This window comes from Polychytrium aggregatum, assembly GCF_025602895.1.
Source record: "Polychytrium aggregatum strain JEL109 chromosome Unknown BJ171scaffold_15, whole genome shotgun sequence".
Taxonomy (NCBI): Eukaryota; Fungi; Chytridiomycota; class Chytridiomycetes; order Polychytriales; genus Polychytrium; species Polychytrium aggregatum.
Window position 1 is genome coordinate 881,058 of NW_026516217.1, and position 18,332 is coordinate 899,389.

Genomic DNA, 18,332 nt, shown 5'->3' on the forward strand with positions numbered 1-18,332 from the left:
TGCTTTCCCTGAGCTCACTTCGAGCTCACTTCTTCTTTTGCCGTTGAGTCCCCTTCGGACTCTAACAGCGATCGCGGAGGAGGTGTCCGTCATATAGCCCCACAGATCCTACGTCGTCCGGCGGACATGGCCGGCGGCGATTGGCGGAGTCTGCTATCTCCACACCCTGCCGCAGCTGGACATCTGCCAGGACCATCAGCTGACCCATGTCCACCATACTCACCCAATGAGCGCCGATCGGAACTTGGTATCTCCGCCGGTGGAGGTGGCTCTGAATAGACCCCTCCTCCAGGAGTGAACCACACAATTGATACCTCGTGACGCGTGCTGTGCTGACAGGTCAGCCGCGGTCGGCGGCACAGGGACGACAACAGCAACCCGCCGGAGCAACGGGGGTAGAGAAGGAGCAAATGGTCATATGATGGTGTATTGGTCGAACACTCCTGGGAAGCGCTTGACGAAGTCATCCCAGCGAGTGATGGAGTTGTTGATAGAGAAGCGCTGGATGATGATGACCGTGATATAGGGCAAGAGCGCTTCGGCATAATCCATTCTGGTGATGGGGTACCGATAGGGCGGGGGTTGATCACCAGCCTGACCTTCACATTGCTGTTCGACAATCATACGGCGCTGACGACGGAGCTTGGGGACGAGGAGATACTCCCTGATAATCCCACGATGCTTCTTAGTGAACTTCCAGTTTTTGAACCAGTCGTCGATCAAGTCGTTGCATTGGTTGAAAAGAAGCTTTTCCATGCTCTGGATGACTGAGTCTCGCATTCCGCATCGGCGGTGTCTTGCCTGCATCGAGGCAGTGAGTGCGGGAGTGCGTTGAACAATATCGCGGAGACTGACAAATAGAGGATGTTTTGGGCAATATTCAGAGCTCCGATCAACGTCGACGTACGGGAAAAGCCTATCCGGGTTGACGTGCTTGAAGCCGTGATTGATCGTCAGCTGGGAATAGTGTCGAATGAACACTGGTCTGGGTGGACGCACCAAGACACCAGGCGGGGGCGAATCAACCACCATAGCACTCTGCCTGGTGGGCGAGTTCAAGGGGGATGGGGACGGGAGAGTGATCGGAGAAAACGAAGGAGTGGACGGACTCATGCCGAAGGTGGAAGTGAGGGGAGAGGATCCGCCGATCATATCATCACCACGCTCGGCCGCAGCGGCAGTCGATGGACCGGGGCGACATGGAGAGCCACTACTGAGGCGATCGCTCTCTCGGTCGATGACTGAGGACGGGAACATAAGTTAGGACACACATAGCGTTCCAACGAGCTGGCGAGCGATCAGATCAACACATACCGTCCATCCAATCGCTGGAGAGTCTTCTCTTCTTGGGCGGCATTCTCATGGGCTCTTGGTCGAGGCGATCGATCGCAGCACCGGACAAGAGACGGCGACTTCTGGTGTTCATCGTTGGAGGACGGTTGAATGGGGTGGCGAGACGACGAAGGCGAAGGGTGAAGGCTGGATGGAAAGGTGGCTGGGGAGCGGACTTGATTTATATCCCCGCAGGTCGCTCGACGCTCACATGATACACCCACCTCACCACTCGGACACTCACATCCTCACGATCCCCCCACACAGAGCGGACATGTTGCTCCCGCGCATGGCAGTTCACACGGATACTGATTGTGTGTATTTTTGGATTTTTCTACTGATTTTTTGATACTGAAGAAGAGCGCTGGGTAGGGGCGCTGAATTGGAGTACTGAATGGGGGTACTGTTTTGGGGCGCTAATTGGGGGTACTGAACGAGAGTGCTGAATTGGGGTACTGAATGGGGGGGGCAAATTGAGATGAATCAAGAATGAAACTGAGTGAATGAATCGTTCAATACATGGACAAGTCAATACCGTGCCTGGTAGCAAATGTGTTCCAGTGATCACCATAGTGACAATTTTTGTCAGAGCGTTCGAAGTCGAACAAGCGGAAAAGAATAACTGCAACATAAGGGGCAATGATGGGATCAAAGCGGGGGTGTGAGTCATAAGAATCGAAGAGGTGTCCCGGAATTATGGACCTGGAAACAGAACCCTCCTCACGAAAGCGAAATTCGTGGTGGATGATGAAATCAAGAACGATTTTTTCACAATGAGCACGTAAAATATCGTCGTGCCAGCGGGACTTCCATTTGAACTCCCTGCGAAGCGTTCGCAGTTCACTGTTCGAACCGATAACATCACCGATACTTAGCATGTTGGCGATGTTGCGACGCTGTCTATGCGGATATTGACGATTGATAGCTTCACGAATGATACTCGTATCGATATCGGCAAATGTGGTATCTCTTCTAACATCCTCAGGTCGAGTCAAGAGCTTACGAGAGACTGTCATTTGATGCGGCAGTGTTAGGGAATCACGAGGCTTTACTCATAGAGCGCATAATCCGGGCACGGAAGCAATCTCGACTTACATCGGGTGTACTTATCATCGTCATTGGGTCTCTTGGAAGCAGTCCCATAATAGGTATCGCGAACATGCTTTCGAGGCTGGTCGCGATCAAACTCGTCGACTGGGGCCGGGCGCTTGAGGGTAGGACTCGTTGGGATGTAGTGTCGACCCTCTTCAGTGGGCGTGTGGGAAGCATGACTACTTGCAGCAGGGGTGATACGTCCGGGAGCCAAGATGGCAGGACTCGTGGGGATGTAGCATTCCCACGAGTCGGCGGACGGGTGAACGTCACCGTCACTTGCAGCAGTGTTGGCTGAGACCCGAACGCCTTGGGCCAATGGAGGGGCGGCGGGTTCGGCAACGACAAAAGGCACTGGAGTCGCACCACTGTCGGTGAAGTCGGGATCGCGAGCTTCAGCAGCCCCGAAGGTAGGAGCGGTGGGTTGATCGAGTTGAACCGTCCTAGCGGGTTCGGCAACGGTAGGGAACGCGGCTAAGATATCGTCCAAGTGGAGGGAGTCGACGGAGAATGGGTCACTGGAATCGGTAGCTCCAAAGACAGGAGCATGAGGGGCGGCATGCGCGAAGGCATGAGCCGAGGGAGCAGGTGGATTCCTGGGAGCAGGATCGGGGCCAGGGGGAGGACAACCGGGGGCGACCGAAGAAGCCGTCTTCTCATCGGCGATTGGACGCATGGCCAGCTTGCGGATACAGGTGCTGGTCTCGATGATCTCGTGGTTAATAACCTGAATGAACTCCGGGCTCGCGAAGGAGGGATTGGCGATGGTATCATTCCTGACTTGCGATAGTTGGCTGAAATGTCCTTGGAGGACCACCATGCCATTTTCATCACTGGGCTTCTTGGGGATACACTCGAGGCCGAATCCATCGGGCACGAAGCGAGCCATCTTCGTATATACGCCGTCTTTACCGAGATTGTAGAATCCCAGCTTCTGATGACTAGGTGCGGGAACGGGCTTATCTTTGTGCTTGTAGAAGACCCGCTGGAAGAGTGCGATGTCGGGCGACGGGACGTAGCGGAAACTGCCGTAGGGTGGTATTTCCCTGCGTTGGTGGGTCTCGAGGTCGAATTTGGAGAGAAGTTTGATGGCGTCAGCACGGTAGCTGCAGTCTGCATTCAGGGTTGCAGCTTTGAGTTCGAACAGGAACTCGTCGATTTTGTCAGCAGCCCGACAGTAGACGCTGACATCTTTCGGGTTTCTCAATCCATATTCTTGGAAAGACTCGCCGAAAAGATCGCGGCATTTGTAACGACCTCCGCGAATGAGTTCGAGCTCGAGGAACCAAAGATCGGTAGTATTGTTGGGCGCCTTGATGCTGGTGCGAATGTAGCACCCCTTGGGCTTGGCGGGATCGGCAGAAGGCGGCATGGTAGAGCAGCTGTGGGAACGACTAGGCGTTACAACGAATCCGAGTGGTCGCCTGTTGCTGCTGCTGGGCACTACTGGGGACTGGACTTACCTGGAGGCGAATGAATGCGCTGGGACGAGTAGGCGGGCGATGCTGCTGTCCTCGGGAAGCCAGCGGCGGCTTTTATGGGGGTGCGAGGGCGTGGGATGGGAGACATGACAGATTGGATTGCAGCGGCAATCCGGGCGGCGTTTCGCTGGCGACAGCGGTTTGGCATCCAGCCTGGCCAGCTGACCACACATCGAAGGGTTCAGCGCGTTGTGGCGCAGGGAGTCCAGCCCAGCGATCGCACCACGGTCGCCGGCGGGCGGAGGAAACACCATGTCCGGCCGGACCCCTCGGTCAGGTGATCGCGTCGACCTCCCAGCCCAATGCACCAAGTCCTCATTTCGCACTTGGACTTGATCAAGTCGAGGCAAACGCAAATGTATTTTTCAGTTGGAGCGAGTGAGCGAGTTGATCAGTGCTTGGGAGCGTTGGTAGTCCACTGGCACACCAAAACCATGGAAATAGCATTGAGCTAGTCGCTCGGTTGCTTTGCGGCAGCCCTGCATCGACGACCGTTGGAACCAAGTGACTGCCTGCACCGGATCGGCAGACACACCATGTCCGTGAGCCAAGAAATCTCCGATGATGAGCTGCGAGCCTGCATGACCGAGCTTTGCGGCCGACATGAACACCTCTGCTGCTTTCACCAAGTCCTTTTCAACGCCAACTCCATCGATATAGCATCCTCCCAAGTTATAGAGTGCATCGAGATTCCAGCAGTGGGATGCCAGATTGAACCATTCAAAGGCCTTGGGGAGATCTTGCAACACAATCTCGCCTTCCAAAAACACATTGCCCAGGCAGCACATTGCCGGGGCATACCCGCGATCTGCGGCGGATTTTATCCAGAAGAAGCACTCGCCGTTCGACTGGGGAGTACCTCTGCCCTCGCGAGTCAGGATGGCGAGGCCGAGTTGTGCCTCGGCGTTGTCGTTGAGGGCGATGATTCGGACCATGTCAGCACCTTGCTTTGCTTGCACAGGGCAACCCAGTCCCTCCAGGTAGCAGCGAGCCAGGAGGAGCTGACCCGGCCAATGGCGGCGAGCAGCGATCTTGGCCCACTGGAAGAGGAGCTTGAAGATGGGCTCGGTTTGGCTGCCTGGTGCCGGGGGATTGCAGATGAACGGCGTTGCCTTGAAGGAGATGCTGCCGTATCCGGAAACGTCGCAGAGATCGACTAACACCTGGCTCGCATATCGAAGGTTGTGGTATACGTATGGTGCCCTGCTGACCGACATCCAGAGATTGAAGGCCCGGGTGTAGTCGATAGCCGTGCCGATACCCAGCCAGTTCATCCAGGCCAGATGGAAGCGGGCATTTGGATCCAGATCGCTCTTGGAACACATGAATGCAAAGGCATCGATCCAGGCCTGGTGGTTGCTGGGAACAATGTCGATCAGCACATCGGTGGCACCGACGACTTGATTATAATTGGGGCTGATCAGCATCTCGAAGAGCTCGTCGAGCGATTCGACGTCAGGCTCGGAATCGGTCTTCACGGCGGGTTTCTCTACGAGCATGGCGATGGATGGAGAACGATGAAGGAGAAAGATCACAACGCCCCACTCACGGACATGAAGAGCCCACAAATATGTCCGAGGGATGAAATCACATGTTCATTCTTTATTGGATGCACTGCATGTAACGCTGGTACACAGGCCAAATGATGCGGCCATTCCCATGAGCTTCTATAGACGTCCTGAGCAGCCCTGTCAAAGCGTCCCGCACCTGGGGGTCATTCCCAGCTGCGACAATCGCATCCAGCGGGATATCGGCACCCCAGCTTTGAGCACGATCCCAGGCATGGAATGAGAACTGGCGTCTCGAGAGAATGAACACGCGCGCCATATGGCTGCCCTGGAGGTACGCTTTGATGACAGCCAGGTGGTAGATGGAGGTGATTGTGGAATTGCGAGGAACACCAAGTGCGAGCTTCTTGCAGTTGGCCAACAAAAATTCCCTGTCTGCCTCGGGTTCTATCGTTAGTACTGTCATGAACTGAGTTTCCTTGCCTTGTATCTTGCCTAGTTATCTTGCCTTGTCCTTGAAATGACTTTGTATTTTTAGTATCCTAAGCCTTGGATCTAGAATAAAACTTTGGCTTCACACTTGACACTCTGTGTCCCAGTCCAGTCCCCGCTCCTCTCCCTACGTTCGAGTCTTGCATTAGGACTCTTGCGCGCTTCCCTGCTTGCCCCGTTGTCCAGTCTTGACACTTGGCAAGACCTTCAACAACCCCCCACTTGCCCAGCTTTTGTCCCCGTTCCCTTCGCTATCTCTTTTACCAATGGCTTCCCCTTCTGGCCTTTCCGAGCCCGAGCTCCAGGCCATCCGTGCGGTCATTATCCAGTCCGCCGAGAACGCCCGTTCTCTCCAGGACTTTTCCAAGTTCCTCCACGATCAGGATGATGCGCTCAACCGCATCACCGATCGTATGGACCAGGTCCTGGCTCGCCGTGAAGAGGATGTCCGCCAAGTTGTCGCCGCCAGTGTCCAGGAGGCCCTCCGCAGCTACCAGGCCCAGCTACCTCCTCCAGTTCCTGCTCCCGCTCCGATCCGTCGCGCAGGTCGCCCCTACTTCGGCGTACCTGACGACGTCGATGATCCTGCCCAAGACCCCGAGGATCACTCTGCTGGTCGCAACTCTGCCACCAGGCAGATAGGTCCTCCCGACCGCTTCTCTGGTAAGGACCCGAGCCGCTGCAATGCCTTCCTCTCGCATTGCAGACTGGCCTTCGTGTCCAACCCTCCCCTCTTCCAGACTGAAAGGGATAAGGTGTTTTACGCCTTATCCTATCTCGATGGTACTGCTGCAGACTACATGCAGCCGTACATCGATCAGTTGGAGAGAGACCCCGAGTGCTCTCCCCCTGCCATCCGTGACTTTGCCGGTTTCTCCGAGTGGCTCCGTGCTGCCTTTGGCCAGGTCCAGCCCACCATCGCCGCTGCTCGCGAGATGGTCAGGCTTTACCAAGTCACCTCCGCCGCCGCCTATGCCGCCGAGTACCGCCGCCAAGCCGTCCACCTCGTCACTTGGTCCCAAGACCCTCTCATGTTCCACTTCGAGAGTGGACTCAAGCCCTCGGTTCAAGATGAACTCTCCCGCCGCTCCTTCGACAACCTCGAAGATCTCATGCAAGCGGCGATCGCCATCGACAACCGCCAGGAGGACCAACGCTCCCGCCGTCCCAACCACCGCTCCGCTCCTGCTCCTGCTCCTGCTCGTCCGGCTCCTCTCCCTTTCCGTCCGGCTCCTCGTCCCTTCGCTCCTGCTCCTCCTCCTCGCCCCGCTCAAGCCTTCAACGTTCCCCAGCCCATGGACCTCAGCCAGGCTTCCGCTCGCAGGCTGACCGCCGAGGACAAGGCCGCCCTCCGTGCTGCTAATCGTTGCTTTTATTGCAAGCAGGAAGGGCACATTGCCCCTCGCTGCCCCAATAAGGCATCCTCCCGCTTGGCTGCCATCGATGCTTCTTTGGCTGTCGTTGATGTGAATAAACTTGACGACCAGGAAAACTTCTCTGCCTAGAAAAGGTCGGAGGAGCTTTCCTAGGCGTCAATCATGTCATAAATCTTCCTCCTGTAAATGTCTCCACGGTAAATCACTCTTCTGCCTTTTGCCATCTTGCCCCCGTCACCATTGCCACCGTTTCCACCGCTCTTGCTTCTTCGTCTTCGCCTCCCGAGCCTGACATCCAACGTCAGCCCTCCCTCGCTGTGACTCTGCTGTGCGGTCCAGAGTCCATACGGGCAACCGCCATGATCGATACCGGCGCGGTTACTTCGTTTATGGACACTGGATTCGCCGCAACCCACGCTCTCCCCACCTTTGAAACTTCTTTCGTCATCACTCTTGCCGATGGTTCTTCGATGGAGTCTAGTCTTGGAGTTTGTGTTTCTATGATCACAGGCATCAGCCACTATGAACAAATCTCGTTCGCGCTGATTCCCTTGGCTTCATACCCGATCATCTTGGGTATGGATTGGATCAAGAAACACAAACCCTACTTTGACTGGCACCATGACTCTATTTTCTTGCCTTGCACCTCTATCCACAGTTTGGCCTCCCCGTTCTCTCCCGAGCCACAGTCCTCTAGGTCCAGCCCTGCCGAGTCCCCTGCTGAGGTCCCCGCCGAGCCTGCCGTGTCCCTGCCCGAGTCCAAGATTGTTCCTGCCAAGTCCCCAGCCGAGTCCCCAGCCGAGCCCGAGATCCTCCCTGCCTTGCCTCCTACCGTGCCCAAGCCCAGTCCTGCCTTGCCTCCTGCCGTCCCAAAGACCAAGACCAAGACCCAGTCCCTGCCCAGCGTCAGCCTGATCGGCAGCATCCCCTTCCAGCACGCCGTCCAGAAGGAAGGCCTGGAAGTGTTCCTCTTGGATGCTGCCCGAGTCCTGTCCCTCTGCTCCGTCGACGCTGGAGCCAAGCCCAAGGCCGAGCCCTCTGTCCCCTCCAAGTACTCGTCCTTTGCCAAGGTGTTTTCCAAGTCCGAGGCCGACAAGCTCCCCCAGCACCGCCCTTACGACCACACGATCCCGTTGGTCGAAGGTGCGTCTCCGTCGTTTGGGCCCGTCTACAACCTCTCCAAGCCGGAGATGGACGCCCTCCACACCTACATCCAAGAGAACCTCTCCAAGGGTTTCATCCGCCGTTCCGAGTCCCCTGCCAGTGCCCCAGTTCGCCGAGTTCGTTTAAGGTGTCTGCATACCAGTCTGGAGGTTGCCGGTTCGAAACCGATGCTGACACTGAATTTCGGAAAAGACGGAGCTGGGGTGCCGTTCATGTTCCAGTCCTATCGAGCCATTATATCTGGCCTTTAAGGGGGAGATAGTGTCATGAACTGAGTTTCCTTGCCTTGTATCTTGCCTAGTTATCTTGCCTTGTCCTTGAAATGACTTTGTATTTTTAGTATCCTAAGCCTTGGATCTAGAATAAAACTTTGGCTTCACACTTGACACTCTGTGTCCCAGTCCAGTCCCCGCTCCTCTCCCTACGTTCGAGTCTTGCATTAGGACTCTTGCGCGCTTCCCTGCTTGCCCCGTTGTCCAGTCTTGACAAGTACCCAGTTCACAACAGAGACAGCACCTGGGACATTTTCAATCGATCCAGAGTTCAAGATGTCAAAGAGTCTTCCAATGCTGAGGGTGTGGCGTTGCATTGCGCATTCTGCGAGCAGATTCAGCGCTCTGGTTATATCGACCCCAGTGCCATAGCCATAGCGGTAGCATTCGTAGAGCTTGTACCGGGCATCTACATGAGTAGACTCCATGGTCTTGAGCCACTCACAGAACTGGACGCGGACTTTGGGATATCTGGACTGCATCAGTCTCGTCCCATTGTCGATGATGAACTTTATGAGCGACTCGGAGTCGGTTCGCTTGCATTCGTCGAGCAGGATGGTGAGACTTTGGGACTGCAGCGACACGTTCAGCCGGCGGTGGATCAATATCCACATGGCCGTTGGGACGTGCTTGGCTTCAACGCAAGTTTGGCATTTCGAAACCCATTGGTCATCGTGCATTCCCCTGCAGCTGACGAGTCGGACAAACTCTGCCGAAACCACAGAGTTCGGGATCGACTTGATCCATTTGAGGGTGTAGGGACGCCATTCAGTGGGGAAGTACTGGGTCAGCGCAGCGCAATCGTTCGGGAGGAGCTCGGTGTCGTACTTGGCGTTGAACCATGCGGCCCATATGCGGATGCCGACCGACTTTGTCGAGAGGACGGATCGCATGTCACTGGAGGTGGCTCGGAGCTTCACGAGGCTTGAAGGAGGGAGCTTGTCGAGCAGCTCTGGGATCTGGAAGATGGTTTGGACGGCAAAAGGTGTGGCCTCGACCCCGGCATTGGCGAGCTCTTTGTGTATGCATCTGCGCTTGGCAGCGCGGGTGCTCATCGAGCGGGTGATGCGCTTGGTACTGGAGGAGGACATGATGCAGGTAGCCTCGAACACACCCACCTCACAACGGCGTCTCTTATACCCCATGCTCTATGCGAAACGTGTGAGGAGATGGACAGTGTGTGCTTTATTGGCTCGGACAGGATCCTTTGCATGACATAGGGTTCAATGGGCGACTCCGTCCGACTCGGGCTTGCTGGTCCCGCGGGCGCGACGGCGTGAACGTCCCCAGTGCTTGATCAGGTTCCTGGTCGGATACTTGACACCGGCCTTGGCGGCTCGATCGTAGGAGGGGCGTTGACGGACGGGGGGCTGCTTGCAGGGGCGACCTGGCTTGCGCTTGGCCAACGGGGATGGCTTCATGATGGCAGCAGGAGGCTCTGGACGATCGCTCTCTCCAGAGTCTGAGAAGATCTCGCTGAAACTGATGGATCTGAGGACGTCGGCGGTGCTTGGCTCCATGGCGGCGGTGGTAGAGATGGCGACAAACGGATTTCACCCAGTCCTTCTTGTATGGCGCTGCCATCATCGGAGTCGGAACTTTGCAAGGCGAAAGACGGGGGCATTCCCATGACAGGATCCTCCTCGGGAATGGAGAGCGGTGGGAGGCATCAGCTGCGTGGATGTCGCTCATGGCCACTCTATCTCCGCCAGACTCCGATGTTCAAAAGGCGAGCGAAGTCGTCGATGCCGATCGGTCTGCATCTCACCTCTCGAACGATGACCCGCGACGCTCGCCCCAGCACGATTGTCGACGCCGATGGCACGCTCCTCCTGAACTTCACCCACCTGGTCGATCGCCCTCGCCTTGGGCTGACGATGCTTCAAGGCCGCAAGCACCGCTCCGTGTCAGCCCTCGTCCCTGGTGAAGACACACGACGCAAGATCAACGCGATGATACGAGTGTGCGTTCGCAAGGCCCGAGAAGAAGCCCTCGCCCCGGCGGTCAAGCGACTCCTCGAAAGCGGTGGCGACATCTGGCTGCGCCGAGGCTTGGTGCGTCCGCCGCGCGTCCAAGTCGGTGACCTCTTTGTCTCGCTGGAGGAAGCTCGGACGCTCTTTGCCATTCACCTCGTCGTGTTTGGTGCCGCTGTCCCGGCCCTCGAGCAAAGCGTCGTCCGATTCATGAGCAGCCTCCCGCATGACATGAGCCATGGCAACGAAGAAAAGGTTTTGTCCGGACGTAGACCAGGACAGCGGCCCAGACACCAAATGGCGACCCCCGGCACACGCCTCGCTGGACCAGCCAAGCGCACGCGCACAGCCCTCGCCCATCTTCGCCAGCAGGTCCAGTGCATCGACGGGCAGCTGGAATTGCTTCATGCCCAGCGCTCCGACCTCTGTGCTCAGATCGAGCAGCTCTGCGAGTAGGAACAGATCAATACATCGTTTTTTTCTGCCGTATCCACAAAGCCATGTCCACCACGATTGTCTTGATTGTGATCATTGTTTCGATGCTGTCTCTCTCTGTGGGTACAGGTGTGGGTCTGTATTTGTACATGAAGCAGACGTCAACCACACCAACAGCAGCGGCATCGAGCGCCAGTCCAGCGTCGTTGTCGCCAGCGAGCGCAACGAGCAGCCCGTCAACGCCAAGTCCAGCAACGACCAGCCCGCCAGCACAAAGTCCGCCAACAACGACGGCAACGACGGCAGCGACGACCGGCTCGCCAACGCAGAGTCCAGCAGTGACGACATCTCTCACAGCACCACCACCTCTGTCGATGACCTCTGTATCGACTCCAGCACCAGCACCAGCACCAGCACCAGCACCAGCACCAGCACCAGCACCAACACCAGCACCAACACCTACTCCTGCACCCGCTCCAACTCCTGCTCCGGCTCCTGTTCCGGCTCCGGCTCCTGTAGTGGTCGTCCAGCCTGTTGTCCAGCCCGTGTTTGGAGCAAATGCATATACCATAATGCGAACGAGTGACAATACATCGAGAGGATTAGCCGTTGTCGGTGGTAGTGCCGCTGCAGGAACACCTGTCGTGTATTGGGACTTCAGTTCACAGGCAGGTGCTCTGATGGGCTACGATGCCATGAACAAGCGTATCATCGACCAGAACAGCATGATGTGCCTTGGACCAAAGAGTGGAGCCAGCGCTGCCAACGGCGACCCAATCGTCATAAAGCCATGCGATATCACAGACCAGTCGCAGACATGGGTCGCTGGCGCAAACGGACAAGGCAACTATACCTGGGGCGTGAACCAGAACAAGTGTCTCGATCTGGCGGGGAACTCCAGAAACAACGGTACGCAGGTGGACTTGTCAGACTGTGTTTCGGGTCTCTCTGGGCAGAGCTTCCAGTTTGGCACTGCCGCGGCGACACCCCTGGCTCCAGTAAGCGCATTCACACAGGTTGCCCAGGCACTTTCCATTTCGCCCCCAGCATCGACACCTGCTCCAGCACCTACCTCTGTGCCGGCTGCCACCCAGGTAACATCCTGGTGTGCATTGATGAAGAGCAACAACACCGTGGTCGCTGCGTTGGTCCAGAAAGATCCGTCGACGTGGTCATCCGCGGACCGACTCACAGCACTCCCACTCATCGTCAAATACAGCGGTTTGAGCAATACCGACGTACAGTCCTTCAGCAACTCACTCCTCTGGGCCATACTCTCCATGGCGTGTGGTGTTGTTGGTACGCCTGGGGCAACACCGAGCGACGTTAGTACATGGAGCGACGGAAACCGCAACGCCGTCATTTCGGCGATCTATGCTGCTTTGGGCAGCAAAGATTCGATTGCGAGTGTGGGATGGCTCCAGAGCCTGAACAACTCACAGCTCGGGCATCTCTGGTACGGCCCTCAGATCGCCCCAAGTGCGGCATTGGCTCAGTGCACTTCGGCCAACGTACCTATGATCCGAGCGTATGGAAATGCCGATGGTTCGGCGCTGAAGCCAGGCACGATCTTACCCCAGTGCACGGCAATGCTGTCTCCAACCGGTAGTCACTCGTTGGTTATGCAGGCCGACGGAAACCTGGTTTTATACAATAACACATCCGGGCAAGCGATCTGGTCATCCGGAACGAACGGAAAGGGAAGCCCACCTTTCTTTGCCAACTACCAGCCAGATTACAACTTTGTGGTATACGACGGAACTGGAAAGCCACTCTGGGCCTCTGGCACGAACGGTCAGCCCTCTGATCGGCTAGTGATGCAGGACGACGGGAATCTCGTCACCTACCTGGGTACAACACCGATCTGGTCGACGGGGACCTATGGCAAGTGAGCCAAGGCCTTTCGCCAGCGCGCTGGACTTTGCACCTCCTGCCCGTCGTGGGAAGGGCTGTTGGCTAGAGCGCCAGGCTGTGGAACAGCACCGCTGCGATCCACGCAAGCAGCAACAATGTTATGATGGCGACCTTGCCACCCTGAATCCCGACACTGCTCCCCGATTGTCCGGATGCCCCCGTCGCCAACTGAGCAAGACGTTTGGATATGTCGGCCAGCGCAGTGACAATGAAGAGTGTTGCGCCACCGAGAAGGAGCAAGGTTCCCGACCTGCGGCTCGGTGGGGGAATTTGGCTTGTTGTGGTCGGATGGACATTGTCCGCTGCGGGTGTCTCGTCGACGGAGTAATCATCGAGTGGTTCATCGCTCTCGTCGTCATCTAACCACTCGTCGCTGCCCGCATCGTCGTCGAAATCGCCGCTGCCCACGTTGCTATCCGCTTCAAAGTCATCGTCCATCTGGCCGTCGTCCGGTTGGTCAGAGGCAAAAAACTCGCCGCTTGAATCCGCGGTGTCGGGTAGATTCCATCCTTTTGTATCTGTTGCTTGCCAGGCTCGGTTGGAAAGGGGGAGAATGAAGGAACGGACTGCATTAGCGCGGCCCTTGTGCTTGTCTGTCCGCTGATTGGGCGGAGCCGATGCCGTTGCCTCTGTATGCGTTGTTGCAGAGTCAGTGGTTCCTTGTTTGAATCAGCCAAATGCGATGTGCTCATGGATGCTCGTGCCTCCATTGGCTGTGCAGTCGCTCTTCGTTGTTGTAATGCCGACCTATGTCTCCCGACAGAGGGCTGGCGGCGCAGCTTGTGGAGGGAGCGTCGCTCCATGGCTGTTAGGGATAGCTTCTGCTTGTTCTCCACTTTGACTGCACACTTGGCTGTTCTTTTGCCTTTCTGTTTGTTTGTGTGTAGCTTTGCAGTTCCCCTCCAATTTTCCGCCTTTTGCCTGCCATTTCCGCTCCTTCCGCACTTCCGTTTCCCCGCGCTGCTCCGCTTCCTTTGTCTTCTTCGCACGCGCCGGTTTGTTTGTGCACGCGCCTTGCTGCGATTGGTTGCAATTCGGCTGCCGGTCATGTGTCCCACCACCGGTGACTCATGACCTGCCTGACCGCCCCGATCTCTTGTTCATCTCGCATGCATTTGCCCCAACCTTATACTTGACCAATCCGCTTCTTGGACGTTGAGTCACATTGCTTCGCCTTTGCACGTTTCTCCTGCCAGGTGCTTCGCTTTTGCTTGCGCCTCCCTCGCTTTGGTTCTCTGCCTGTCTCGGTGGTCCTTCTCGGCCCTCGTTCGTGCATCGCCCCCTTCGCCCTGCTCGATCGCCCACTTTTCCCTCCCTTGGCCGCCCTTCGCTGCCAAGTCCGGACTTGTCTATAAATAGCCTGACCCCCGCGATGTGTAGTCGAACCTCAGCGTTCAAAATAGGACTAAATAAAGTGCCTTCTACTTTATTCTCTGAGTGTTCCTCACGTCTCATTTCGAGACTAGTCTTATCTTGAACGGATCTTTGCTTCCCTCGCTCCCTCTCCGAGTCCACTTCGGACTTTACCCTTGCCTTCCCTGAGCTCACTTCGAGCTCACTTCTTCTTTTGCCGTTGAGTCCCCTTCGGACTCTAACATCATTTTGAACGCTCCCTCTTGGCTTCCCGGCCTTTCTTCTTCTTTCGCCTCTCTTTCCCTCGTCGATCCGATGGCTGAGCCTGCTGCACCCCCTGCAGACCTCAACGCGTATCTGGCGCGCATGGAGGAGCGTATGAACGCCCTCATGACCCAGAACGCTGCTCTCCATCGTCAGATCCAAGATCTGCAAGCTCCCGCCGCCGCTCCCCGCCAGGTCTACCAGGTCAACAAGCCCAAGGAGTTCCTAGGTTCCCGCGATGAAACGACGGCCTTCCTCGCCCAGTGCCACCTGGTTTTCCTCGCCGATCCTGCCTTCTTCGCGCCCGAGCGCCAGAAGGTCCTGTACGCCACCTCCTTCCTCCGCGGTGAAGCCTTCAAGTGGTACGAGGCCGCCTTCTACATGGCCAACCGCTTCCCGGCTTCCTTCGCGGATTTTGAAGTTGCCCTCAAGTCGACCTTCGGTGAGGACACGGCCTCCTCGCAAGATAAGGCCTTGAACGACCTCAAGCGCTTGGTCCAGCTCAAGTCCTGCCAAGCCTTCGCCACCCGCTTCGTCCAGCTCGCCGCCCGCGTCCAGACTGATGAACCCACCAAGATGCACTTCTTCAAGGAGGGTTTGAAGTCTGAGGTCAAGTTCCACCTCATCGGTCTCCGCCCCGCTCCCGCTTCCCTGCCTGAGTTGATCAAGGCAGCGGTCGAGTACGACGATGCCCTCCATCGTCTCAAGATCTCCTCCCGTTCCCAACCTCCTCCTCCTTCTTCTCGCTCTGCTCCCCATCACCACCATTCTCCCGCGCATGTTTCTTCTTCCTCCTCTTCTGCACCCACTCCCATGGACCTTGACTCTGTCTCGGTCCGCCCTGCTAAGCTCTCCGACGTCGAGAAAAAGCGACGTCGTGAGCAGGGTCTCTGCCTGTACTGCGGGGAAAAGTCTTGTCCCGGCAGTCGCGATGTTCAGCAGTGCCCGGTTCTGGTCAAACGGAACTCGGGAAATGCCCACAGCCGAGCAGCACCTCGCAAGTAAGCGAGGTGGTCTGTTCGGCGATACGAACATCTTCCCCCTCTGACTCGTCATTATCGGACGATAAGCTTCTTCTTCCGGCCACCCTTGTCGTCATGAGTCTTTCTGGCCCGGTCTCCATCTCCCTTTCTGTCTTTATTGATGATGGATGCACCGCTCTTGCCCTCATTGATCCTGCCTTTGCGGATCTCCATAAACTCTCTCTTATCCCTCTTTCTACTCCCTACTCCGTTTCCCTTGCTGATGGTTCTTCGGCCGGTTTCATTCGTTTCCAAACCGTTCCTGTGACGTTGACCATTGGTTCCCACACCGAGTCGATTTCTTTTCTTGTGACTCGACTCTCCACCACTCCCATCACTCTTGGTCTTCCCTGGATGCGCTTGCATAATCCAGTTGTCAATTGGAAGTCCCTCTCCCTTTCGTTCTCCGATCCCTCTTGCCTTGCTGATGGACACATCCTCGCGGATGTCTCTGCTTCCTCCTTGGACACTTCGTCCCCTTCCGGCTATTCGCCTCCCCCTTCGGGCACTTCGCCTTTGACTCCTCCCTCCGGTCCTTCCCTTACACCGGTTCCCTCCTTTGGCACTTCGCCTTCCCTTTCTTCCCGCCTTGACTCTGCTTCGCTTTCTGAAGAGCCAACGGCTTTATCTTCGCCCGACATTGAGCTCGTTAATGCGGCGAGTCTTCTCCGTCTTGCACGGGAAGACAAGCTCGACATTTTCGCTGCCCAAATGGATATCCGTCCTCCTTCGCCGGAGACGTATCCTACGGTGTCGATAAGGTCCGTGCTCACGACGAAGGTGTATGCCGAGTCTGGCACCCCTGTTGACTCTCGAGGTGTCCCGCTCAAATACAATGAGTTTGGCGACGTTTTCAGCCTCAAGTCTGACCCTCCTTCTTCCTTGCCTCCTCACCGTCCGTATGACTTGTCTATTGAGTTTGTACGGACCGAGGATGGAAAGGAACCTCGTTTGCCAAAGCCGGGGAAAGTCTATCCTTTGTCCCCGGCCGAGGAATCTGCTCTTTCGGAGTATCTGACCAACGCCCTCGCACGTGGTTGGATCTCCAAATCCTCTTCTCCCGTTGGTGCTCCCTGCTTCTTCGTGAAGAAGCCCAATGGTGGTCTTCGCCTTTGCGTCGACTACCGGGGCCTCAATGCCATCACGAAGAAGAACCGCTACCCTCTTCCCCTCTTCCAGGATCTTCTGGATAAACTTTCTTCTGCCCGCGTCTTCTCACACCTTGACCTTCCTGATGCTTACCACTTGGTTCGTGTCAAGAAGGGCGATGAGTGGAAGACTGCTTTTGTTTGCAAATCTGGCTCTTACGAGTACAATGTTATCCCCTTTGGTCTTTCGAATGCCCCCGCTGCTTTTCAGTTTTTTATGAACGACATCTTCTCGGACCTCCTTGGTGTCTGTGTTGTCATTTATCTTGACGACATCCTGATCTTCTCAAAAGATCCCCTGGAGCATGAGGAGCATGTTAAGCTTGTTCTTTCTCGCCTTCGTGAACACTCTCTTAAGGTCAATCCGGCCAAGTGTTCTTTTGACCTTTCTGAAGTTGACTTTCTCGGCATGATCATTTCTGCCGATGGCATTAAAATGGACCCTGCCAAGGTCGAGGCCGTTTCCCTTTGGCCTGTTCCCTCTTCTGCTCGCGACATCCAAGTTTTTATTGGTTTCGCAAACTTTTACCGCCGCTTCGTCAAGGACTTTTCCGCACTTGCTCGTCCTTTGACTTCACTCACCACCAAATCCTCCACCTTCTCTTGGTCTCCCGAGGCCCAAGAGGCTTTTGATTCTCTTAAACGTTCATTCACTTCCGCACCTATTCTTCGTTACTTTGATTTCTCCAAACCCGCTGTCATCGAGCCCGATGCTTCTGACTTTGCTCTGGGTGCCGTCCTTTCCCAGTTTGACCCTGACGGCGCTCTTCACCCCGTTGCTTTTCACTCTCGGCAATTCCGTCCCGCCGAGGTGAATTATGACACCCACGACAAAGAGCTCCTTGCTATTGTCGATTCCTTTACTGCCTGGCGTCATTACTTGATGGCTGCCGACCCCGATCATCCCACTCTTGTTTTCTCTGATCACCAGAACCTCACCCGGTTCACTTCCGCTTCCCAACTTTCTCGCCGCCAGTTCCGGTGGGCCCAATTCCTTTCTGATTTTGCTTTTCGCATTTACCACCGCCCTGGTCGCCTCAACACCAAAGCCGATGCTCTCAGTCGCCGTTCTGACTTTGAGATAAAGCCTGGTGACTCCCTCCACTCCACCAACTTCCTTCAGCTGTTCGAGTCTATTTCTCTCGACAGCATCACCGTTATCGGCTCGAACCCCGATTTTCTTTCCGAGATTCGAGCTGCCACCCTTTCTTGTTCCCTTCTTTCTGACTTCAACGCCAAACGTCTTGATGGCGATTACTCCTTCCGTGACGGTCTCCTTTACTTTAAAGACCTGATCGTTGTCCCTTCCCCCGAGCTCCAGCTCAAAGTGTTTGAGCAACGTCACTGCTCCGCTGCCGCTGGTCACTTTGGTCTTGCCAAGACCGTTGAGCTCATCTCCCGGGACTTTCACTGGCCCCGGCTTCGTAAGTCTGTGCGTCGCTTCATTGCTAATTGTGAAGCGTGCCAGCGAGCCAAGCCGTCCCGTCACTCCCCTTATGGTTTACT

General features: G+C 56.1%; 6 protein-coding genes across 6 annotated transcripts; 3 read left to right on the forward strand and 3 right to left on the reverse strand.

Moving 5' to 3' along the window:
* Positions 1 to 397: 397 nt before the first annotated feature.
* On the reverse strand, positions 398 to 1,561 carry BJ171DRAFT_598555 (uncharacterized protein). Its single transcript, XM_053114848.1, has 2 exons — positions 1,315 to 1,561; positions 398 to 1,241 (listed from the first exon to the last, which is right to left on the reverse strand). The coding sequence occupies exons 1-2, from the start codon at positions 1,424 to 1,426 to the stop codon at positions 415 to 417; spliced, it is 939 nt and encodes a 312-aa protein (XP_052967539.1). The 5' UTR covers positions 1,427 to 1,561; the 3' UTR covers positions 398 to 414.
* A 74-nt stretch (positions 1,562 to 1,635) lies between these two features.
* Positions 1,636 to 4,221, reverse strand: BJ171DRAFT_502348 (uncharacterized protein). The gene is made up of 3 exons (XM_053110758.1): positions 3,888 to 4,221; positions 2,428 to 3,806; positions 1,636 to 2,341 (listed from the first exon to the last, which is right to left on the reverse strand). Exons 1-3 carry the CDS (start codon positions 4,157 to 4,159, stop codon positions 1,845 to 1,847), a joined length of 2,148 nt encoding a protein of 715 aa, XP_052967540.1. The 5' UTR covers positions 4,160 to 4,221; the 3' UTR covers positions 1,636 to 1,844.
* Positions 4,222 to 8,988: 4,767 nt separating this feature from the next.
* BJ171DRAFT_567616 (uncharacterized protein) lies at positions 8,989 to 9,808 on the reverse strand (the record flags this gene model as incomplete). Its single annotated transcript, XM_053113476.1, has 2 exons — positions 8,989 to 9,042; positions 9,077 to 9,808. 2 exons carry the CDS (start codon positions 9,806 to 9,808, stop codon positions 8,989 to 8,991), a joined length of 786 nt encoding a protein of 261 aa, XP_052967541.1.
* A 373-nt stretch (positions 9,809 to 10,181) lies between these two features.
* Positions 10,182 to 11,179, forward strand: BJ171DRAFT_502368 (uncharacterized protein). Its single transcript, XM_053110759.1, has 2 exons — positions 10,182 to 10,315; positions 10,565 to 11,179. The coding sequence occupies exons 1-2, from the start codon at positions 10,289 to 10,291 to the stop codon at positions 11,144 to 11,146; spliced, it is 609 nt and encodes a 202-aa protein (XP_052967542.1). The 5' UTR covers positions 10,182 to 10,288; the 3' UTR covers positions 11,147 to 11,179.
* A 1-nt stretch (position 11,180) lies between these two features.
* On the forward strand, positions 11,181 to 12,347 carry BJ171DRAFT_502373 (uncharacterized protein). Its single transcript, XM_053110760.1, has 3 exons — positions 11,181 to 11,764; positions 11,979 to 12,020; positions 12,198 to 12,347. Exons 1-2 carry the CDS (start codon positions 11,191 to 11,193, stop codon positions 11,987 to 11,989), a joined length of 585 nt encoding a protein of 194 aa, XP_052967543.1. The 5' UTR covers positions 11,181 to 11,190; the 3' UTR covers positions 11,990 to 12,020; positions 12,198 to 12,347.
* A 295-nt stretch (positions 12,348 to 12,642) lies between these two features.
* BJ171DRAFT_423219 (D-mannose binding lectin family protein) lies at positions 12,643 to 13,017 on the forward strand (the record flags this gene model as incomplete). Its single annotated transcript, XM_053107588.1, has 1 exon — positions 12,643 to 13,017. The coding sequence occupies one exon, from the start codon at positions 12,643 to 12,645 to the stop codon at positions 13,015 to 13,017; it is 375 nt and encodes a 124-aa protein (XP_052967544.1).
* Positions 13,018 to 18,332: the final 5,315 nt, after the last annotated feature.

What these genes read in the sequence shown, in the direction of transcription:
- BJ171DRAFT_502368 (XM_053110759.1), top strand. Translation starts at nt 10,289, where the DNA reads ATGGCGCTGCCATCATCGGAGTCGGAA. An exon ending in TGCCATCATCGGAGTCGGAA is followed by an intron (nt 10,316 to 10,564) that starts CTTTGCAAGGCG and finishes AACTTCACCCAC; the next exon opens with CTGGTCGATCGCCCTCGCCT.
- BJ171DRAFT_502373 (XM_053110760.1), top strand. Translation starts at nt 11,191, where the DNA reads ATGTCCACCACGATTGTCTTGATTGTGATCATTGTTTCGATGCTGTCT.
- BJ171DRAFT_598555 (XM_053114848.1), bottom strand. Translation starts at nt 1,426, where the DNA reads ATGAACACCAGAAGTCGCCGTCTCTTGTCCGGTGCTGCGATCGATCGC. An exon ending in CTCCAGCGATTGGATGGACG is followed by an intron (nt 1,242 to 1,314) that starts GTATGTGTTGAT and finishes TCCCGTCCTCAG; the next exon opens with TCATCGACCGAGAGAGCGAT.
- BJ171DRAFT_502348 (XM_053110758.1), bottom strand. Translation starts at nt 4,159, where the DNA reads ATGGTGTTTCCTCCGCCCGCCGGCGACCGTGGTGCGATCGCTGGGCTG. An exon ending in GCGCATTCATTCGCCTCCAG is followed by an intron (nt 3,807 to 3,887) that starts GTAAGTCCAGTC and finishes TCGTTCCCACAG; the next exon opens with CTGCTCTACCATGCCGCCTT. An exon ending in CGATGATAAGTACACCCGAT is followed by an intron (nt 2,342 to 2,427) that starts GTAAGTCGAGAT and finishes ATCAAATGACAG; the next exon opens with TCTCTCGTAAGCTCTTGACT.